The sequence below is a fragment of the Thunnus thynnus genome, chromosome 1 (assembly GCF_963924715.1).
Source record: "Thunnus thynnus chromosome 1, fThuThy2.1, whole genome shotgun sequence".
Classification (NCBI taxonomy): domain Eukaryota; kingdom Metazoa; phylum Chordata; class Actinopteri; order Scombriformes; family Scombridae; genus Thunnus; species Thunnus thynnus.
The window spans coordinates 6,162,729-6,178,008 of record NC_089517.1 but is presented as its reverse complement, the minus strand read 5'-3'; the positions used below and the strand labels follow the sequence as shown (position 1 = coordinate 6,178,008).

The window sequence follows — 15,280 nt, the reverse complement described above, 5'->3', positions numbered from 1 at the left end:
TCAAACCTGACACCAGATTAAAATATATATACTATATACTGTGAAATACAGAGAGATATACGTGGTGGTGATTGGTTTAATCAGCATTGTGTGAACTCATTCGGCAAGGGCTTGAATGTAATGGATGTTCATTTATATGTAAAAGTTCTTTGTTGCATTTCATATTCATTTTTCATTCAATACATTAGTTAACTTTCTAATGTGCTGCAAACTGTACTATGCTTTATTGTATAATATTCATATAAATTTTAAATTAAATTCTTATTGTGTGAAAGAAACACTTTTGTTGTGTTTCAGTCTCAGTTCATCCGTCACATCAGAGTCACATGTGCAGCTCAGGAATAAGAAAATTGGATTCATCTTGTGAAAGATGCAGAATCTTGTTTTTATCCTGAAAATCCTTCTCATTTTCATTCAGTGTGATAAATTCCAGTCCCTCCACATGCTGCTGTAATGCTCCACTGACTGTGGACCACAAGGGGGCGATGTTCAGTCCTGCACAATTACACCTGTCAGGTTCAGGTGCTTTGAACACAACACGTTTCAATACAGGTTTGTGCGGTTAGATTCAGACTCAAACTGATATAACTTCACAGGTTTAGGTGTTTGGTTAGTTATATCTGGATTATGCTGAATTTTATTGGGAATTATATCACAAATTGAAAGTTGAATCCGGAGAAGTGGTTTCAGTTTCAGTTGGTGGCTGCAGTTTTTTTCTGCAGCAGTATAAAGTCATCATAGCAGAACACCTATCTGGCTCTCTGGCCCCGCCCATCTGCGCGCTCACCTGCGCATATTTTATGCTAATGAGCAGGTGCAGCGGTTCTTGAGGCGCGCGGCGGGCCGCTCGGGGATGAGCCGGATGGAGCAGCGCAGGGAGCAGCGGGAGTCCAGCCGGAGGGTTTTCACCAGGTGATGCTGTCCAAACCCGACTGACTGCGGATCCGCGAAACACGAATGGATCCCTATTTAAGAGTTAGCTGGAAAAGGCTTTTTCACTTATTATCTTTGTATTTTATCCTAATTCATCAAGGTGAGTCTCCTCTGAGTGAAAACCTGCACACGACTCTGATCTGCTGTTTACAGCGCAAGAAAAATGAGCTGTGATGTCTGAGTGAAAGTGAGAAATACAGAGATATATTTATATTATTGTTACATAAATTTAGACTAAATTAGGAACATTAGATATATATATATCACTTTATGTGGCAGCTCAGCCTACAGTTTTAACTGTTCTCATTGATCTTAAACTGGGTTTGCTGTTCAGTCTGATTCAGAGTAACATTTTCTCTTTATTTATTTATTTCTGTATTTATTTCTGTATTTCTGTATTTATTTATTTATTTATTTATTTTCCTTGATTTCAGCGCAACTTTCCTGGAGTGTTGAGAGAGTGAACGTTTCTAACTGGGATGAATTTAATAAGTGAGTTAATTTTTGATATTTAAGTAACAATAGAAATGTGTTTTTATAATTTTATTATATAATATTATGTTTTTAGATGTTTGATTTATATGGTATGATGTTATGTGTATTATATGGCCTATCAGTATACATCTATGTCTATATCTATCTATCTATCTGTAGTCCACAGTAATTTTTCATGCCTCACTATTCATATAGTTTATCATTTAGAATAATTTAAAATAATAATAATAACAATATTCAAGGTACATAACTGTAAACAGAGCTGACATTATTAGTCAATTAATCCATTAATGACGTAGTTGAGCAACAGAATATTTATCTGCAAAAATCTTGATAACTGATTAACCTGTTAGGTCACTTTTTAAGAAAAATGCCAAATATTCACTGGTTGTTGCTTCACTAAAGTGAATATTTGCAGTTTTACTAATTAATTGATTAATTATTAATAACGTACTGTTCTGTGAAAGTAAATTGAAAGAAGATATTTGTCTTTTGGATGTTTGGTTGCACAAAACAAGCAATTTGAATATGTCAGCTTCAGAAATTGCAAAGGTCACTTTCCATAATTTTCTGACACCTTTTAGACCAAACAATTAACTGGTTAATTGAGAAAATAATCAGCAGATTAACCCATAATGCTATTTTGCTAGTTGCAGCCTTAGTCCCTACTTATGTTTATTTCAAGGAGCAGGCAGTGATTGTTTGGTTGGTTGATAGTTTGTTTTTTTGGCTGTTTGGTTCTCTGGTGGTTTGGTTGGTTAATGGTTGGTGGTGGGTTTGCAGAGTCAGGGGGGCAAAGCAAGAAGCAGGGACAAACCTCTCCTTGTTCTCTCTGTCCCAGCAGCGGGAGCAGCGGGATAAAGCAGCAGAAATGGGACACCGCTTCCCAGGGAGGGCAGGTAGGCAGCCGCATTGATCATTGATGCTGACGGAGCTGCTTCGGGCGGCGAACACACAGCCAGAGATCACCAAAAAAGCTGCGACGCTCACGCCAAAACACAGAGCCAGAGAAAAGAAAAGAACTGTCGCCTGACAGCCTCTATTCACATCATTTTATTCCCAATGTTCCAGTATTTCAAGTAAAACTTCCAAGATTTTCACTATTTTGTTTACAGATATAGATTCATGTTCAGTAGATGAACAGTAAAATATACTATTTAAATATAAAAGTATGTAAATATATAAGCATTAATAGGACGGTGTAGCTGTAGATGTAAATTGTCAACATATTTTCTGAATTTTTTTCACAAAATTACACCTTAAAAAAGTGGCAGTGATTGTTTTTCATATTAGTTTAAAATGTCTCTACACCTGCTATATTTTGTGTTTTTTTGGACTCTGTAAAAATATTTTGGTTATATCCAAATTAATTTATATTTAATAACCTTATAAGTTTGGGTCATGTTTCACTTTAAAAACCCATGCTAGTTGAGTCCAAACAGCCTGTAGTTTTTCAGATTAGACAAGTGTTATAATAATATATATATATTTAGTATAAAGTATGAGTATAGTTAAGTATAAAGTAAATAATATGAATAATAAGTATACATGTACAGTATTCCTGCACAAAAAAGTACACATTTCCCATAAGAGCTGACTGACACTGTACCTAGATGACACATAAAGAAGACAATATATGACCTGAAAATCTACTTTGTTCTCTGCTGACGTGCACTTTTATTCAAGCTCCTGTAAAACCTCAGCATAGTGAAAAAGTGAAATAGCTTCACAGTGACATTTTCCTCTCAGAAACAGACATGTGATGGAGTCCCAGCAGGAATATACAGTAGCTGCTCTGTTGTCTCGCTTGTTCCTCTATGAGAGCCTCTATCAGCCTGAATGCGGTCGCTCCTTTTGTCCGGCTTCCCTTCAGAGAGGCGTGAGAATCCGGTCCAAACTATAGAAGTTTGTAAACGAACAAAGCAATTAGTAGCACAGGTCACAGGTATAGATAGCAGATTTATCTCATGTCAGATCTCTGAACAAAACACTTCACTCATGGTTAAATCATCGTATCTTGACGTCTCTGCTTTATTTGTGTTTGACCTGCTCAGTCTCGATATCTCTGATACTGATCGGTGATTAATAATTCATAGCCATCCACCCCCTGAACCCCCCTACTCGTCACCTTTGCCATCTGCTTTGTTCCTGCTCTTTGAGATGAAAGCCTTTGGTTTAAGAGCTCAGGTATCCAGGGAGGCTCAAAGTGTAGAAACAACATTTGACTGAGTGCTGATGTATTTTTAAACCAAAGCTTTCATTACTATTTACCCAGTCAGTTCAATATCTGATCTACGGATACGTTTTCATTGCTGAACATACCAGAAGTCAGTTTTATTCTTGGAAAACCCTCTGAAATCTTCATAATCCGTTCAGCCTAGAAAAACTTCCCCACGCTGCTTACAGTATCTCGTAGAACAAAGATCTTCCAAAATGGGAAAACACACAAGGTGGAGGCAGAAGAGGTGGTGTGGGGGCGGTGGAGGGTAGGGTTGTCGATCTGGATGGGAAAGCTGTGTTGGAAGTCACAGAGGAGTCATTAATGAAGGTTGGATGACAGGTCTTTTCTCTCGAGCCTCTTCTTTTCCCAGCGCCGCCTCAGTTCCATCCTCACCAGTCAGGACTCTGGTTCGGAAACAATGAGCGTAATTCTGGGAGGAATTTCGCCCTAACAAAACGTAGAATTGTAAAAGTTTAGGGTGTCCCACGTTTTAATCAAATCTTTATTAATCTGTCACCTGAGAGCTGAGCTTGTTTCTCAGATTTGCTTGATATTATATTAAACTCCTGGAACTTCAGTGGGATTAATTAAGAGAATCAGACTGCGTTACAGACTTAGTTTTGGTTTGCTGAAACTGGCTCCTCGCTTACCTTGTCAAACTGTGCCAAAGCCCAATGTGAAAATGATAAGATTTAATATATTTAGCTGGAAGAGGCTCTGAAACATTGTTATGTGGTATTAAGTTGAGTTGGTTGAGTTGGTTGCAACTCTTGCATGAAATACCTGTTGATGTGTAAGTTTCTCTTCTTGAAGGACCTTCAGATAAAAGCTGCTGTATTAGAAACCAACTCATCATCCTCCAGTGGATCACCAGTCAGCCGGACCCCCGGGTCCAACCTGGCGTCCTACAGCTCAGAGAGGCCGCCGACCTCCAGATGGAGCCTCAGCTCCGACCAATCATCTGCAACCACAGTACCATCTAGTAAAATATCATCAACAACAGCTTCAGCCATCCAATCACCAGCTAGCCAATCATCAACCACTACAGCACCAACCAGCCAATCATCAACCACTACAACACCAGTCAGCCAATCATCAACCACCACAACACCAGCCAGCCAATCATCAACCACTGCAACACTATCCAGCCAATCATCAACCACTGCAACACCAGCCAGCCAATCATCAACCACTGCAACACTATCCAACCAATCATCGACCACTGCAACACTATCCAGCCAATCATCAACCACTGCAACACTATCCAGCCAATCATCAACCACCACAACACCAGCCAGCCAATCATCAACCACCAAATCACCAGCCCGCCAATCATCGACCACCAAATCACCTGTCAGCCAATCATCGACCACCAAATCACCAGCCCGCCAATCAACACACACCAAATCACCAGTTAGCCAATCAGCAACCACCAAATCACCAGTTAGCCAATCAGCAACCACCAAAGTACCAGCCCAACAATCGTCAACCAAGACAGTGCTCCCTAGCCAATCACCAATCAGCAAAACATTATCCAGCCAATCAAAAACAAGCACAGCACCATCTAGCCAATTAACAACCAGTGCAGCACCAGGCAACCAAACATCAATTAACTCACCAGCATCCAGTCGATCACCAGTCAGCAAAGCACCAACCAAGACCAAACCTAGCCAATCCCCATCCCGCCAAACACCACTGAGCCAATCATCAACCAGCTCAAACACATCAAACAAATCCTCGCTCTCCTCAACATCTTCTAACCAATCACCAACCACTTTGATAACAGCTAATCAATCCATAAGCAGCTCAAAATCACCACACCACTCATTCTCTAGCTTTACATCTCTTAACCAATCACTGTCAAGTTCAACACCATCTGACCAATCCTCAACCAACTCAGTGATACAACCAAACCAATCATCATCTGGTTCAGCATCACCAGGAAACGCAGCCAACGGAGCCTTTTCACCAAATGAGCGTCCAGTTAATACTTCACTGCTCACCAGACAGACGAAAGAAGCTCTGAGGTCGTCGATTCGTAGGATTTCAGGTAAGTTTAGAGAAGTTCATATGAATACTGCCATGTGTGTATTTGGTTAAGTACAACATCACAGGTCTATGTACCTCAGACTTAAATATGTTATAGATTTTATAAGCAATTTCAGCATCTTTCAAATTATTCTAACTGTATATGATTTTGTTGTTAAAAAATATAAGACTCCTGGGGAAAATTGGTGCAATCTGTGTATTAGTTTCTATAAATGAAGTGGCTTTAAAAGAATGGCTAGACATTTTTGGAAAATAAATAATAAGACGGCGCCCATTTATTCCTATGAAAGTTGCTCAGTGACACATGAAGCCAAAAAAGTCAGATATAATAATAATGTGTCTCTTTAAGACTTTCCAACTTTTATAAGACCAAATGGATCAAATTCTGATAATAAAACCAGTAATTTTGCAGGGGTCATGATGCCCAGAAAAAATGTATTCACTGTTTTACAGCTGTTACTTTTCCAATGATTGTGTGACAGAAATGTTTTTTGGGTAAATGTGCATCACAAGATGGACCTGGAAGTTGTAATTACATGGTTTGGCCACTATGTCAGCCCAGCACTGTTCTTGGGGGCCTGGTCTGTGCACTAGGTTGTGTCTAGATGGTAACCCTAAATTTGCAAAACTCTTGCAAGATTTGTACGTGTTGTTCCTTCATTGTGCGTGTTGTTTGACACTGTACAAAATAATGATGTTTTATGATGTGACAACGCTGTGGTTAAGGTCTGATTAGGTTTAGGCACCAAAAATACTTGGTTAGGTTTAGGGAAAGATCATGTCACTTACGCAAGATCTTTCGCAAATCTAGGGTTACTATTGAGACACGACTGTGTACTAAGTAGAGCTATAGCCAGAAGTTGATAGCTTAGCTTAGCATAAAGACTGGAAGCAGGGGAACAGCTAGCTTGGTTGTTAAAGTTCAAAAATACATTTAGCAACACATCTGAAGTTCACTAAATAACACATTGTATCTTGTTTGTTTAATCCGTACACAAAATGAAGTGCAAGATCAACAAGTTGTGGTTTTATCAGAAGTTAAATGCTGGAACTACTTTGTGACGAATTAACAGCCTGGAGCAGTGATTTGCTGTAGTGTTGTTGTCAGCGTGAAGCTATACCAGGCAGCTAGCAGAGACTGTGCCTCTAGTTACAGGATGTAACTCCCTGTAACCACAACTTGTTATTTTTACATTTCTCTTTGTGTATGGAATAAAGAAATTAGATATGACATATCCTATAACTTAAGAGGAGAGTGCCAGGAAAGCTGTTTGCCCTCCTTTGGAGTCTTCATCATGTTAAACTAAGCTAATCTCCTCCTAGACTTGCGATACCAGACAATCCAAGATCTCCCCCTACTGAGGTCTGGGGATTTCTAAATGCACAGTGGTTGCTTGAGTGGCAGCAAGAACAGCTGCTAATAAACCTACGGCCCTTACATTTTGAGTAAGGACAAGCCTTACTGGAAATTATGCTCTCCCCCCATTCTCATAGCGAACTGCGTATCACCCCACCAATATGAAGGGCCTCCCTAAAGACTTTGGATCGGTTCTGCAATGCAGGTTTTTTTTAATTGTTGTTTCCACTCAGTTTTAACAATGAAACCTGGGAGATTGTCCTCAGTCTCTGTTAGCAAAAGGTTTAGAGACAGACGTGTGAATCTAATCTCCTCCTGACTCTAGCTAGCAAGAAAGCTAATAAGTGTTTTGGAAAATATTGTAGTTATGGATATAAACTAGCTAACATCATTTGCTTGTCTGAGATCGGATGCAAACCTCAATGTCTGTTGTCAAAGTTGGACCGTTTACCCACCGTCCACCATGCAACCTCCTTGGCCTTATCAACATGCAACATAAACTGCACACTACTTCCTGTAGAGTGTTTGGTTGCAGGATCATCTCATGTCAACATATTTGGTTGATTGGGCTACACTAAATAGAAATGAGTCGCTCTGTTTGCTCTTTTACCTGTTTTGTTTGTGTAAGGCATTAGAGACGTGACATCACTCTGCAGGAGTTGTAGATAAAGAGGTCTAACGTTCTCAAACGGTTACCCCCTGATGCCATTTTCGAAGCGCTACAGACTGTGTAATGTGTCTTTAAACAGAGCAACAAGTAAGCCCTCTGTTTTACTTTCCCCCTCAGAGTGAACAGAAGGAAAATAGCTTTTATCTGATTCATTAACTCCCCCCCCCCCCCCCCCTCCCCCCTCACTCACCCATCCTCTGTATGGTACCTGTGCTTGTGTGGGACGTGGCTGACTGGGCAGACATGCTGTAAGCTCACTGAGCAGATGGTGTTACTGCAGGATGAGGAGCCATCGGTCAGTGACTGGAACATTTGTTGGGGCCCCACAGCTCCCTATGAAGTCTGACAATGTAACCTGCAGATACTCAGAGTCAGTTGTCTGTATCAGTGGTTCTTAGCATGGTTGTTCAGAGACAGTTTTGTATTTGACAGCGATTTTGTGAGATATAAATGTATTAGCTTATCAATTCTTTCTTACTGTTTTTTACCTGTGAATTACTGAATGAAAAAGAAACCAGAAATCCTGCATATTGCCAGTCATTTTGTTTATTTAGTCACAATGTTTCAGTCAGTAGATCTTTATTTTTCATAGTAGGTTCAGGTGAAATAATGAATGATGAAATTGGTGCAATTGGTATCAGTGAAACAAAAATTATAAACAGTTTTCCAGTGTGAAGAGCAGCTGTGTAATTGTTTGTTTTCTTGTTTTTTTCTCAGTGGAGCCATGTGTGTTTCCCTGCCTGAACGGAGGACAGTGCGTTCAGTCGGAGTCATGTGACTGCAGCTTGTATCAGGCCACCGGACGCAGATGTCAGACAGGTAAACCGCACAGCTGTCCTTCCTCTTTATTGAGTCTAAAAATGTTGTGAATGAGAAACACAATCATTAACCAGTTCAGATTTATGTTCTAACACTACATGAACAACAACGTCGGGGCTTATTTTTACAGCATGAAATTAAAGCTTAATTAAGGTTTAATGAAAAATTGGTTTCTAAACTGAATTAAACATAAATTAGTTTTTAGTTTGTTTCTTTTTCTTGAGTTTATCAACATTATTTGTTTTCATGGGTAAGAATGTGTCACAGTGCATTAACACTGAACGTTACTCACACTTGTTTTGAAGGAAATAATTTTGTTTATGTCCTTTTATGAGTTATTATGAGACCAAATATGAGTTTCCAAAATTAGAATTCATTTTGCACAAAAGAAGGCAGCAAGGAACTAATTGTATTAGTTATATAATAAAGTCCATTATAGGATGAACCAAAATATTATCTAGTAACACAAGTCAAAAATCTGCTACAACTATCTTATAATAAGATATTTTCTTTTTAATATAAATCAACTTCAGTGTTGTTTTTAGTGCTGAGATCTGTCTTATTCTGCCTTGTTTAAATAAACATAGGTATTAGAGTTTAATTACAATTCAATTAACTGAATTATGCTTCAAAAACCTCTGATATTTATGTTTTCTCTCCTCTGACTCATCTCAGTTCCAAATCCCGGCTTTGAGAGGGAGATGACGTGCAGGACATGGGGTCAGTACAACTTCGAGACCTTCGACGGCCTCTACTACTACTTCCCCGGTCGATGCACTTACACTCTGCTGAAGGACTGTGAAGAAACCACTCAGGCCAGCATCGTCGTCCAGGTTAGTTCAGACTCAGCTGCACCGGCACGAAATAAATCCTCCTGACTAGAAGCTGCCCAGAAGGTTTCGGTCCGACGCCTGCTTCTAGTCGGGGAAAGTTTGGACTCAGCGGCATCCTGATCCAAAACACACTCTCCTTCTTTCTGACTACCGTGAGGTTCAGTCTCAGCCTGAGGAAAAGATTTGCTCTGAAGATTAGTGAAAGCTATCTGGTTATTAGAGTCAATTACCATTAAATACTGCAATTACCCACTATGCCTTGAAAGCATCTGCAACAGACCGGGACTTTGTTCCCCTGAAAAGGCAGCAGATACCGTATCTGTGTATGGGAAAACCAAACAGGGAACACAAAAAGATCCAAATGCATTAAGACCACTGATAGTAATTTAATGATTATAATGAAAATAACATGTTATGGACTAAAATAAAATGTAAAACAGGCTGGAAATGTAGAAGCGAGAGCTTGTTAGAAGGAGGTAAGATGACATTTTCTTTTTTAATGGATAAACCTGAACTTTCTTCAAGAATGCTGTAAATGGCAATCTGAGATGGGTAAAGCCAGCTACAAAAAGGTTTTCTCTCGTATCTTTTTTCTTCAGATTATTTCTTTTTATCTTTATACGGATCCCTAGTAGAAGGTACAGTACATGCTGCCCTCCCTGTGCTCCACAGAAAAGACATTACAGACATAATATGGTCAAAATAAAACATGTAACTCAACCCTCCTTGACTCAAAAGCTGAAAAAACTCTCTCAGACAGGTAAAAATCAGGCATTTTTTAAAGAGTTAAAAGGATGAGGCTGGTGTTGTTCTACATTTTTCTAAATCTCATGAAAAGACCCAAAACAACATGTGTTCGTCTGTCTGTCATGACTTTCCTGCCCTTTCTGAGGCACTCAGCCTTAAGCTAATTGGTTCCTCCAGAAGACTTAAATCTTTAAAAACAGCACACAAACATATAATTAAATTCTTAAAAAGGCTCAGTAGTTTCCTAAAACAGCTGCTCACTGTAACTTTTAGCAAATGTTACTACAACAGGTGGAACTAGTGAATTTGTTGGGGACTATTTTCAGCAGCGGATGAATACACATTTGATGCTCCAGTGAGTATTTCTGGCAGCAGGATGGTGTGTGTGACATTAAGTCAAAATAACTACAGTGTGTTTGTCACCCAGTGCAATAGTGCGGCTCATTGATGTGTTTTTAATAGTTTTTTGGACAACAGTGGAGCTTTAAACAAAGGAAAGATATATCAGACTTTGGACACACACACAATACTTGATAATAGGATCATTTCACTGTCGGTTTTTGGGTCTTTTCGTGGGTTTGTTGAGAACAAGAAAGATGTAGAAGACACACTTTATCCTTTAAAAAAATAGTGTAAATGTATCACTATATCCCAGTTAGTAAAAGTTAACTTTCACTTTGAGAATGCCAGACTGACATTTTGAAACATTTCATATTAATACATCACATTCAGGAACACTGAGCAAACTGATAAAACATAACAGCATTATTTTCAGTCCCTCGCTGGTTGTTTTAAAAGAAGTAACTGAAAGACAATTTTTTCTGATAGCTGTGTGAATGTTCAGAAGTCGACTGTCAAATCTCAGATGTCACAGCGTCCTTGAATGCAGCAACAAGGAAGAGCAGGGACTGTTTAAACTCTCTGTTTGAGATTTGATTTATTGAACAGGACAGCGTGTGCAGCATTAAGCATAAATGATGCACTGCACCAGAGTTAGCTTGAAGCTAATTTGCATCTGTAGTCCATCACAATCAAAACATACAACAGCACAACAACAAACAGTACAGAGTTAGAGGAATTATAAACACCATTCATCACCATGAACATTTATTCCCTTTTATTGTCAAAGTTATGTTATCACTGAGCCTAGTTTACATTATTAATTTTTAATTGACATTGTGGGTGTATGTGATGTGCTTTTCATGGTGTACTGAAATTTCTAAACTGGAATGCTTAGAAGTGAGGAAACCAGTCAAAAAACTGTGTGGAAAGTGGAAAGTTCTTTGTTGTTTTTTTAAAGATTTGTAGTTAATGGAGTAAAAAAACATGAAAAACCATCAGTATGATGCTTTAAGTGGTACAGAGCCTGTCACTGCTCCATTCTGACTGTTGGAGCACTTCAACACAAACTGTTTATTTTTGTGCCACTTCAATATAAATACACACATTTTGATTAAATGTTGCATCTTGCTATTTGCAGGTCCACAATGACCCGGGCTGTAACTCTGCTCCTTACACCTGCCAACGGTCCGTCAGCCTCTTCCTTCCATGGGAGGGTGAGGTCCGACTTCACGCCACCAACGTGACCTTCAAAGGCCAAAGGTCAGCGGTATAAAACAAGACAAAACATCTCTTTATATAAAAAATATATTGATGTTTTTATTGTTTCTAGATCCTCTTTCTCTCCTTTAGGAATTCTTTATATCAGGATCTTATTTCTTTTATTTGACATGTATGCAAGACGCTCTAAAAGTTTATTACATTTTTAAAATCTATACTTATTCTTCATTTGTATAATGTTTGTTGAAAAAGAGCTTAACACTATATATCAGCCAGTCTGAGCTCTTTACAGAAGAGAAGTTGGTATCTGTATCATCGTGGATTCACCGTCTCTGTATCCAGTTTGCAGCTGCCTCATCACATCCACGACCTGCAGCTGGAGCAGATCTCCCAGTACGTGCTGGTGACGCAGCAGCATGGCTTCACGCTGGCCTGGGAGGGACGCAGCGGCTCCGTCTACATCAAACTCAGCCCAGAGTTTGTGGGCAGAACTTGCGGCCTGTGTGGGAACTTCAACGCAGACGTTCAGGACGACCTGAAGACCAGCTACGGTACGGTTTTGTGTAAGCGGTGCTTTGCAGGTGTTGTTCGACAGCGTTTCGACGATTAGATTTCAACGTGTTGTAAGAAGCTGTTTCACACTGAAACACAGTCATCTCAGTGCTTCGAATGATTTCCAGCAAGTTACTTAACCGGGTTATCACTCGGAAAATCTGATCATGAGGTGTGAGAGCCGCCCAGCTTGTTCTAAAGTTTCGGGTCACCTGCGTGAACCTGGATTTTAGAGGACCAGATTATCATCAGAGAGTACTTAACCACAAAAGAATCCTGGTGTAATCACATCCAGATAGATTGTAATCTGTGTAGAGAAACCTCATTAACAGAAAAATGTAAATGAAACACAAACAGCCCACTCACAGCAGCAACAATGACAGACATCAGCTTAAGTGTTTTGATTGAAACAGGAAGCTGAACAAACAGGCGACATGGACAGTAGCCATGGATTTGTTTTAATAAATCAGATATTCTTTATTCTTCATCATTTTCTCATTTCCTACCTTCCAGTTGGCAACATAATCCATCACAGTCATGAGCTGTGTGTCTGAAAATCACATGCTGAAGATAAAGAATAAGGAAAAATATAAAAATGTTGATGCTGAGAAAAGATTAAGTTTAATTTTGTTGTTTCTTGCATTTGAAAGATTGCTGGTCAGCAGGCCAGTGTCAGTTATCAGATTTCGGCATGTCCATGAACACACCAGAGTATTTAAAAACATGCATTGCATTACTACACAACACATATCGTAACTTTGATCTAACTCATGCAATTCAAGCTCCACGTACTGAACTAAAAACTTGGGATAAGCTTGGGAAAATTGTCAGCTGTGATGTGAAGTTTACACAGCATAATCTTTTTTAGACATTGATGATGTTTTTTAATGAAACACATCCTGTTCCTTTCTCTCTCAGGTGTTCTGACTCATGAGATAGAAATGTTTGGGAACAGCTGGGTGGAGTCGGAGCCACATCAGACCCGATGTCCGGTGGTGTCTTCTGGCTTCTCTTCACCTTGCGCTGCAGTCGATGCTCACGTCCTGCTGGTGAGCTTCTGATACAAACTGTAGGCTTCTCTGCTGCAGAAAAACCTCAGTAAACACAACACAAAAACCTGACTCAGTACGTACACATGTCAGTGACACAGCAGGTTAATGAAGTGATCAGGAAACGTTGAAACAGTTGAATGTACTTCAGTCAAAGAGTGAATTGTGAGATAATGTTTCTTCTTTCAGTTTTTTAACAGTTGTGAGTGAATGGTTTTTGTATTTATTGGATGATAATTTCTTTTATCTCTGCACTTGTGTTCTTATTTATTGTGTTCTTCTTAAATTGTTCTTATGATGTGGTTTTTGCAGCGATTCCTTTTGTCCAAGACGAATTTCTCCTGAAGGAGACAGTAAATGTGACCTTGACCTTGACCTTGAGTGAAAACTTTGTCTTTGTCTGTTTTTGTGTCTGCAGAAAGTGGAGGAGGTGTGTGCCATGCTGCTGGATCCACCGTTTCAGAGCTGCCACGACTTCGTCAGCCCGCTGTCCTACATGGCCAGCTGCTCCAACGACCTCTGCATGTAAGAACAACAGACTCAGATTCCTCGCGATAATTTTGCTGTGATGGTGGCCTTCAATGAAAGGTCAGGAGGTCACCAAAATCACAAGGGTTAATCTGCTGTGGACCATGAATATCCACAGCAAGATTTGTAGAAATCTTTTGATTGTCCAATTAATTAAATAAATTAATTGTCCAAAATGTAAAGGACTTCTCCTCAGGGGAGCATGAATGTGCTGAGTTAATGTCATGGTGAGTTCTTGAGATATTTCTTGTGCACAATTGGAAATCACTATGGATTATCTTCTGGGGACCATGACTATCATTTCTACACTTCATGAACATCTGGCATGTTGTTGTTGTGGACAGTATTCTGTCTTGCCTGCCGCTAGTGAGACAAAATACTTCCTTTATCTTGCTAAATATATTTTAAATGCATCAGGAAGGTATTTGAAATGGATTTCCAAAATGTAAGGACATGTGAGAGTGTATTTCTGCTCATATATTCATTTCTGGTAAATATTTCAGAGACAGAAACACATTTCAAAGACTTTTTTAAAATGCAACTACATCATGTATAAAAAATCTATTTGAAATGTGGTCAAAAATAGATAATTAGCATATCTTTTCTTCTCATTTGGAAGTTCATGCTGGACACCTGATGCACCTGATGACCCCCCGCTGTGTTTTTTTCTGTTCTTAAAAAAGAAGAGAGGAGAGCGTTTCACTTCCCCTCAAGTGTTTTCCTTCACTGACTCAGTAGGAAATCTGAGTCGGACAGACGCGGGAGTGCTGCACCATCTCCGGGCTCTGATCCAGCACTTTAAACTGGCATCTAGAGCTTAACTTGTGGTTGCACAGGAAACACTTAGAGTCAGCATTTATTCAGTAGTGAAAGATGCGCAGTTAATCAATATTATTATTTGTTTCTCCTGCAGTAATTACAGCCGAGTTATGGTTCTGTATTATGGGTCATGCTCCAAAAATTTGTTCCAATGCCAAATTTTTTCAGCTACAATCTTTAGCTTAGTTGGAAGATTTTTTGTCCTCCATGATGGAGACACAGCTGGTGGATAGTTGTCCAGTCTGATAAGTTCAGCGTACCTGGCTCTGTGGCCACACCTCTCCTGGCTCCACTCAAAAAGTCCTTCTCTGTTTGTTCCTCCTTCCTTGAAGGTCGGGTCCCAACGGTGATGTGGTATGCCAGGTGTTCAGCGAGTACGCCCGGGCCTGCGCCCACGCTGACCACCCACTGCACGACTGGAGGCGGCGCATTCCTCAGTGTGGTACGTTTCCTCTCAGCCAGGTGTTTGGTACCTTGAGCCATGAAGGACTGAAAAGGTTGTGAGTCCAATCAAACACTAGCTGAAGTCCCTATTTCCCAGTTTCTGTTTTATGGAAAATGCAACAATTCTGGATTTTGAAACAATGAAATACAGTTTCCACTCTGTCAGGGATGCTAAACTTCCCTAATATTGTTTTAATTTCTCAA

The 15,280-nt window shown here is 39.6% G+C and overlaps 1 protein-coding gene across 1 annotated transcript; it reads left to right on the top strand.

Annotated features, from left to right (window-relative positions):
• The first annotated feature begins 853 nt into the window (after nucleotides 1–853).
• LOC137188891 (otogelin-like) lies at nucleotides 854–15,136 on the top strand. The gene is made up of 11 exons (XM_067598479.1): nucleotides 854–912; nucleotides 2,270–2,327; nucleotides 4,463–4,621; nucleotides 4,678–5,062; nucleotides 8,443–8,544; nucleotides 9,220–9,377; nucleotides 11,605–11,726; nucleotides 12,027–12,235; nucleotides 13,155–13,285; nucleotides 13,704–13,810; nucleotides 14,965–15,136. Exons 1-11 carry the CDS (start codon nucleotides 854–856, stop codon nucleotides 15,134–15,136), a joined length of 1,662 nt encoding a protein of 553 aa, XP_067454580.1.
• Nucleotides 15,137–15,280: the final 144 nt, after the last annotated feature.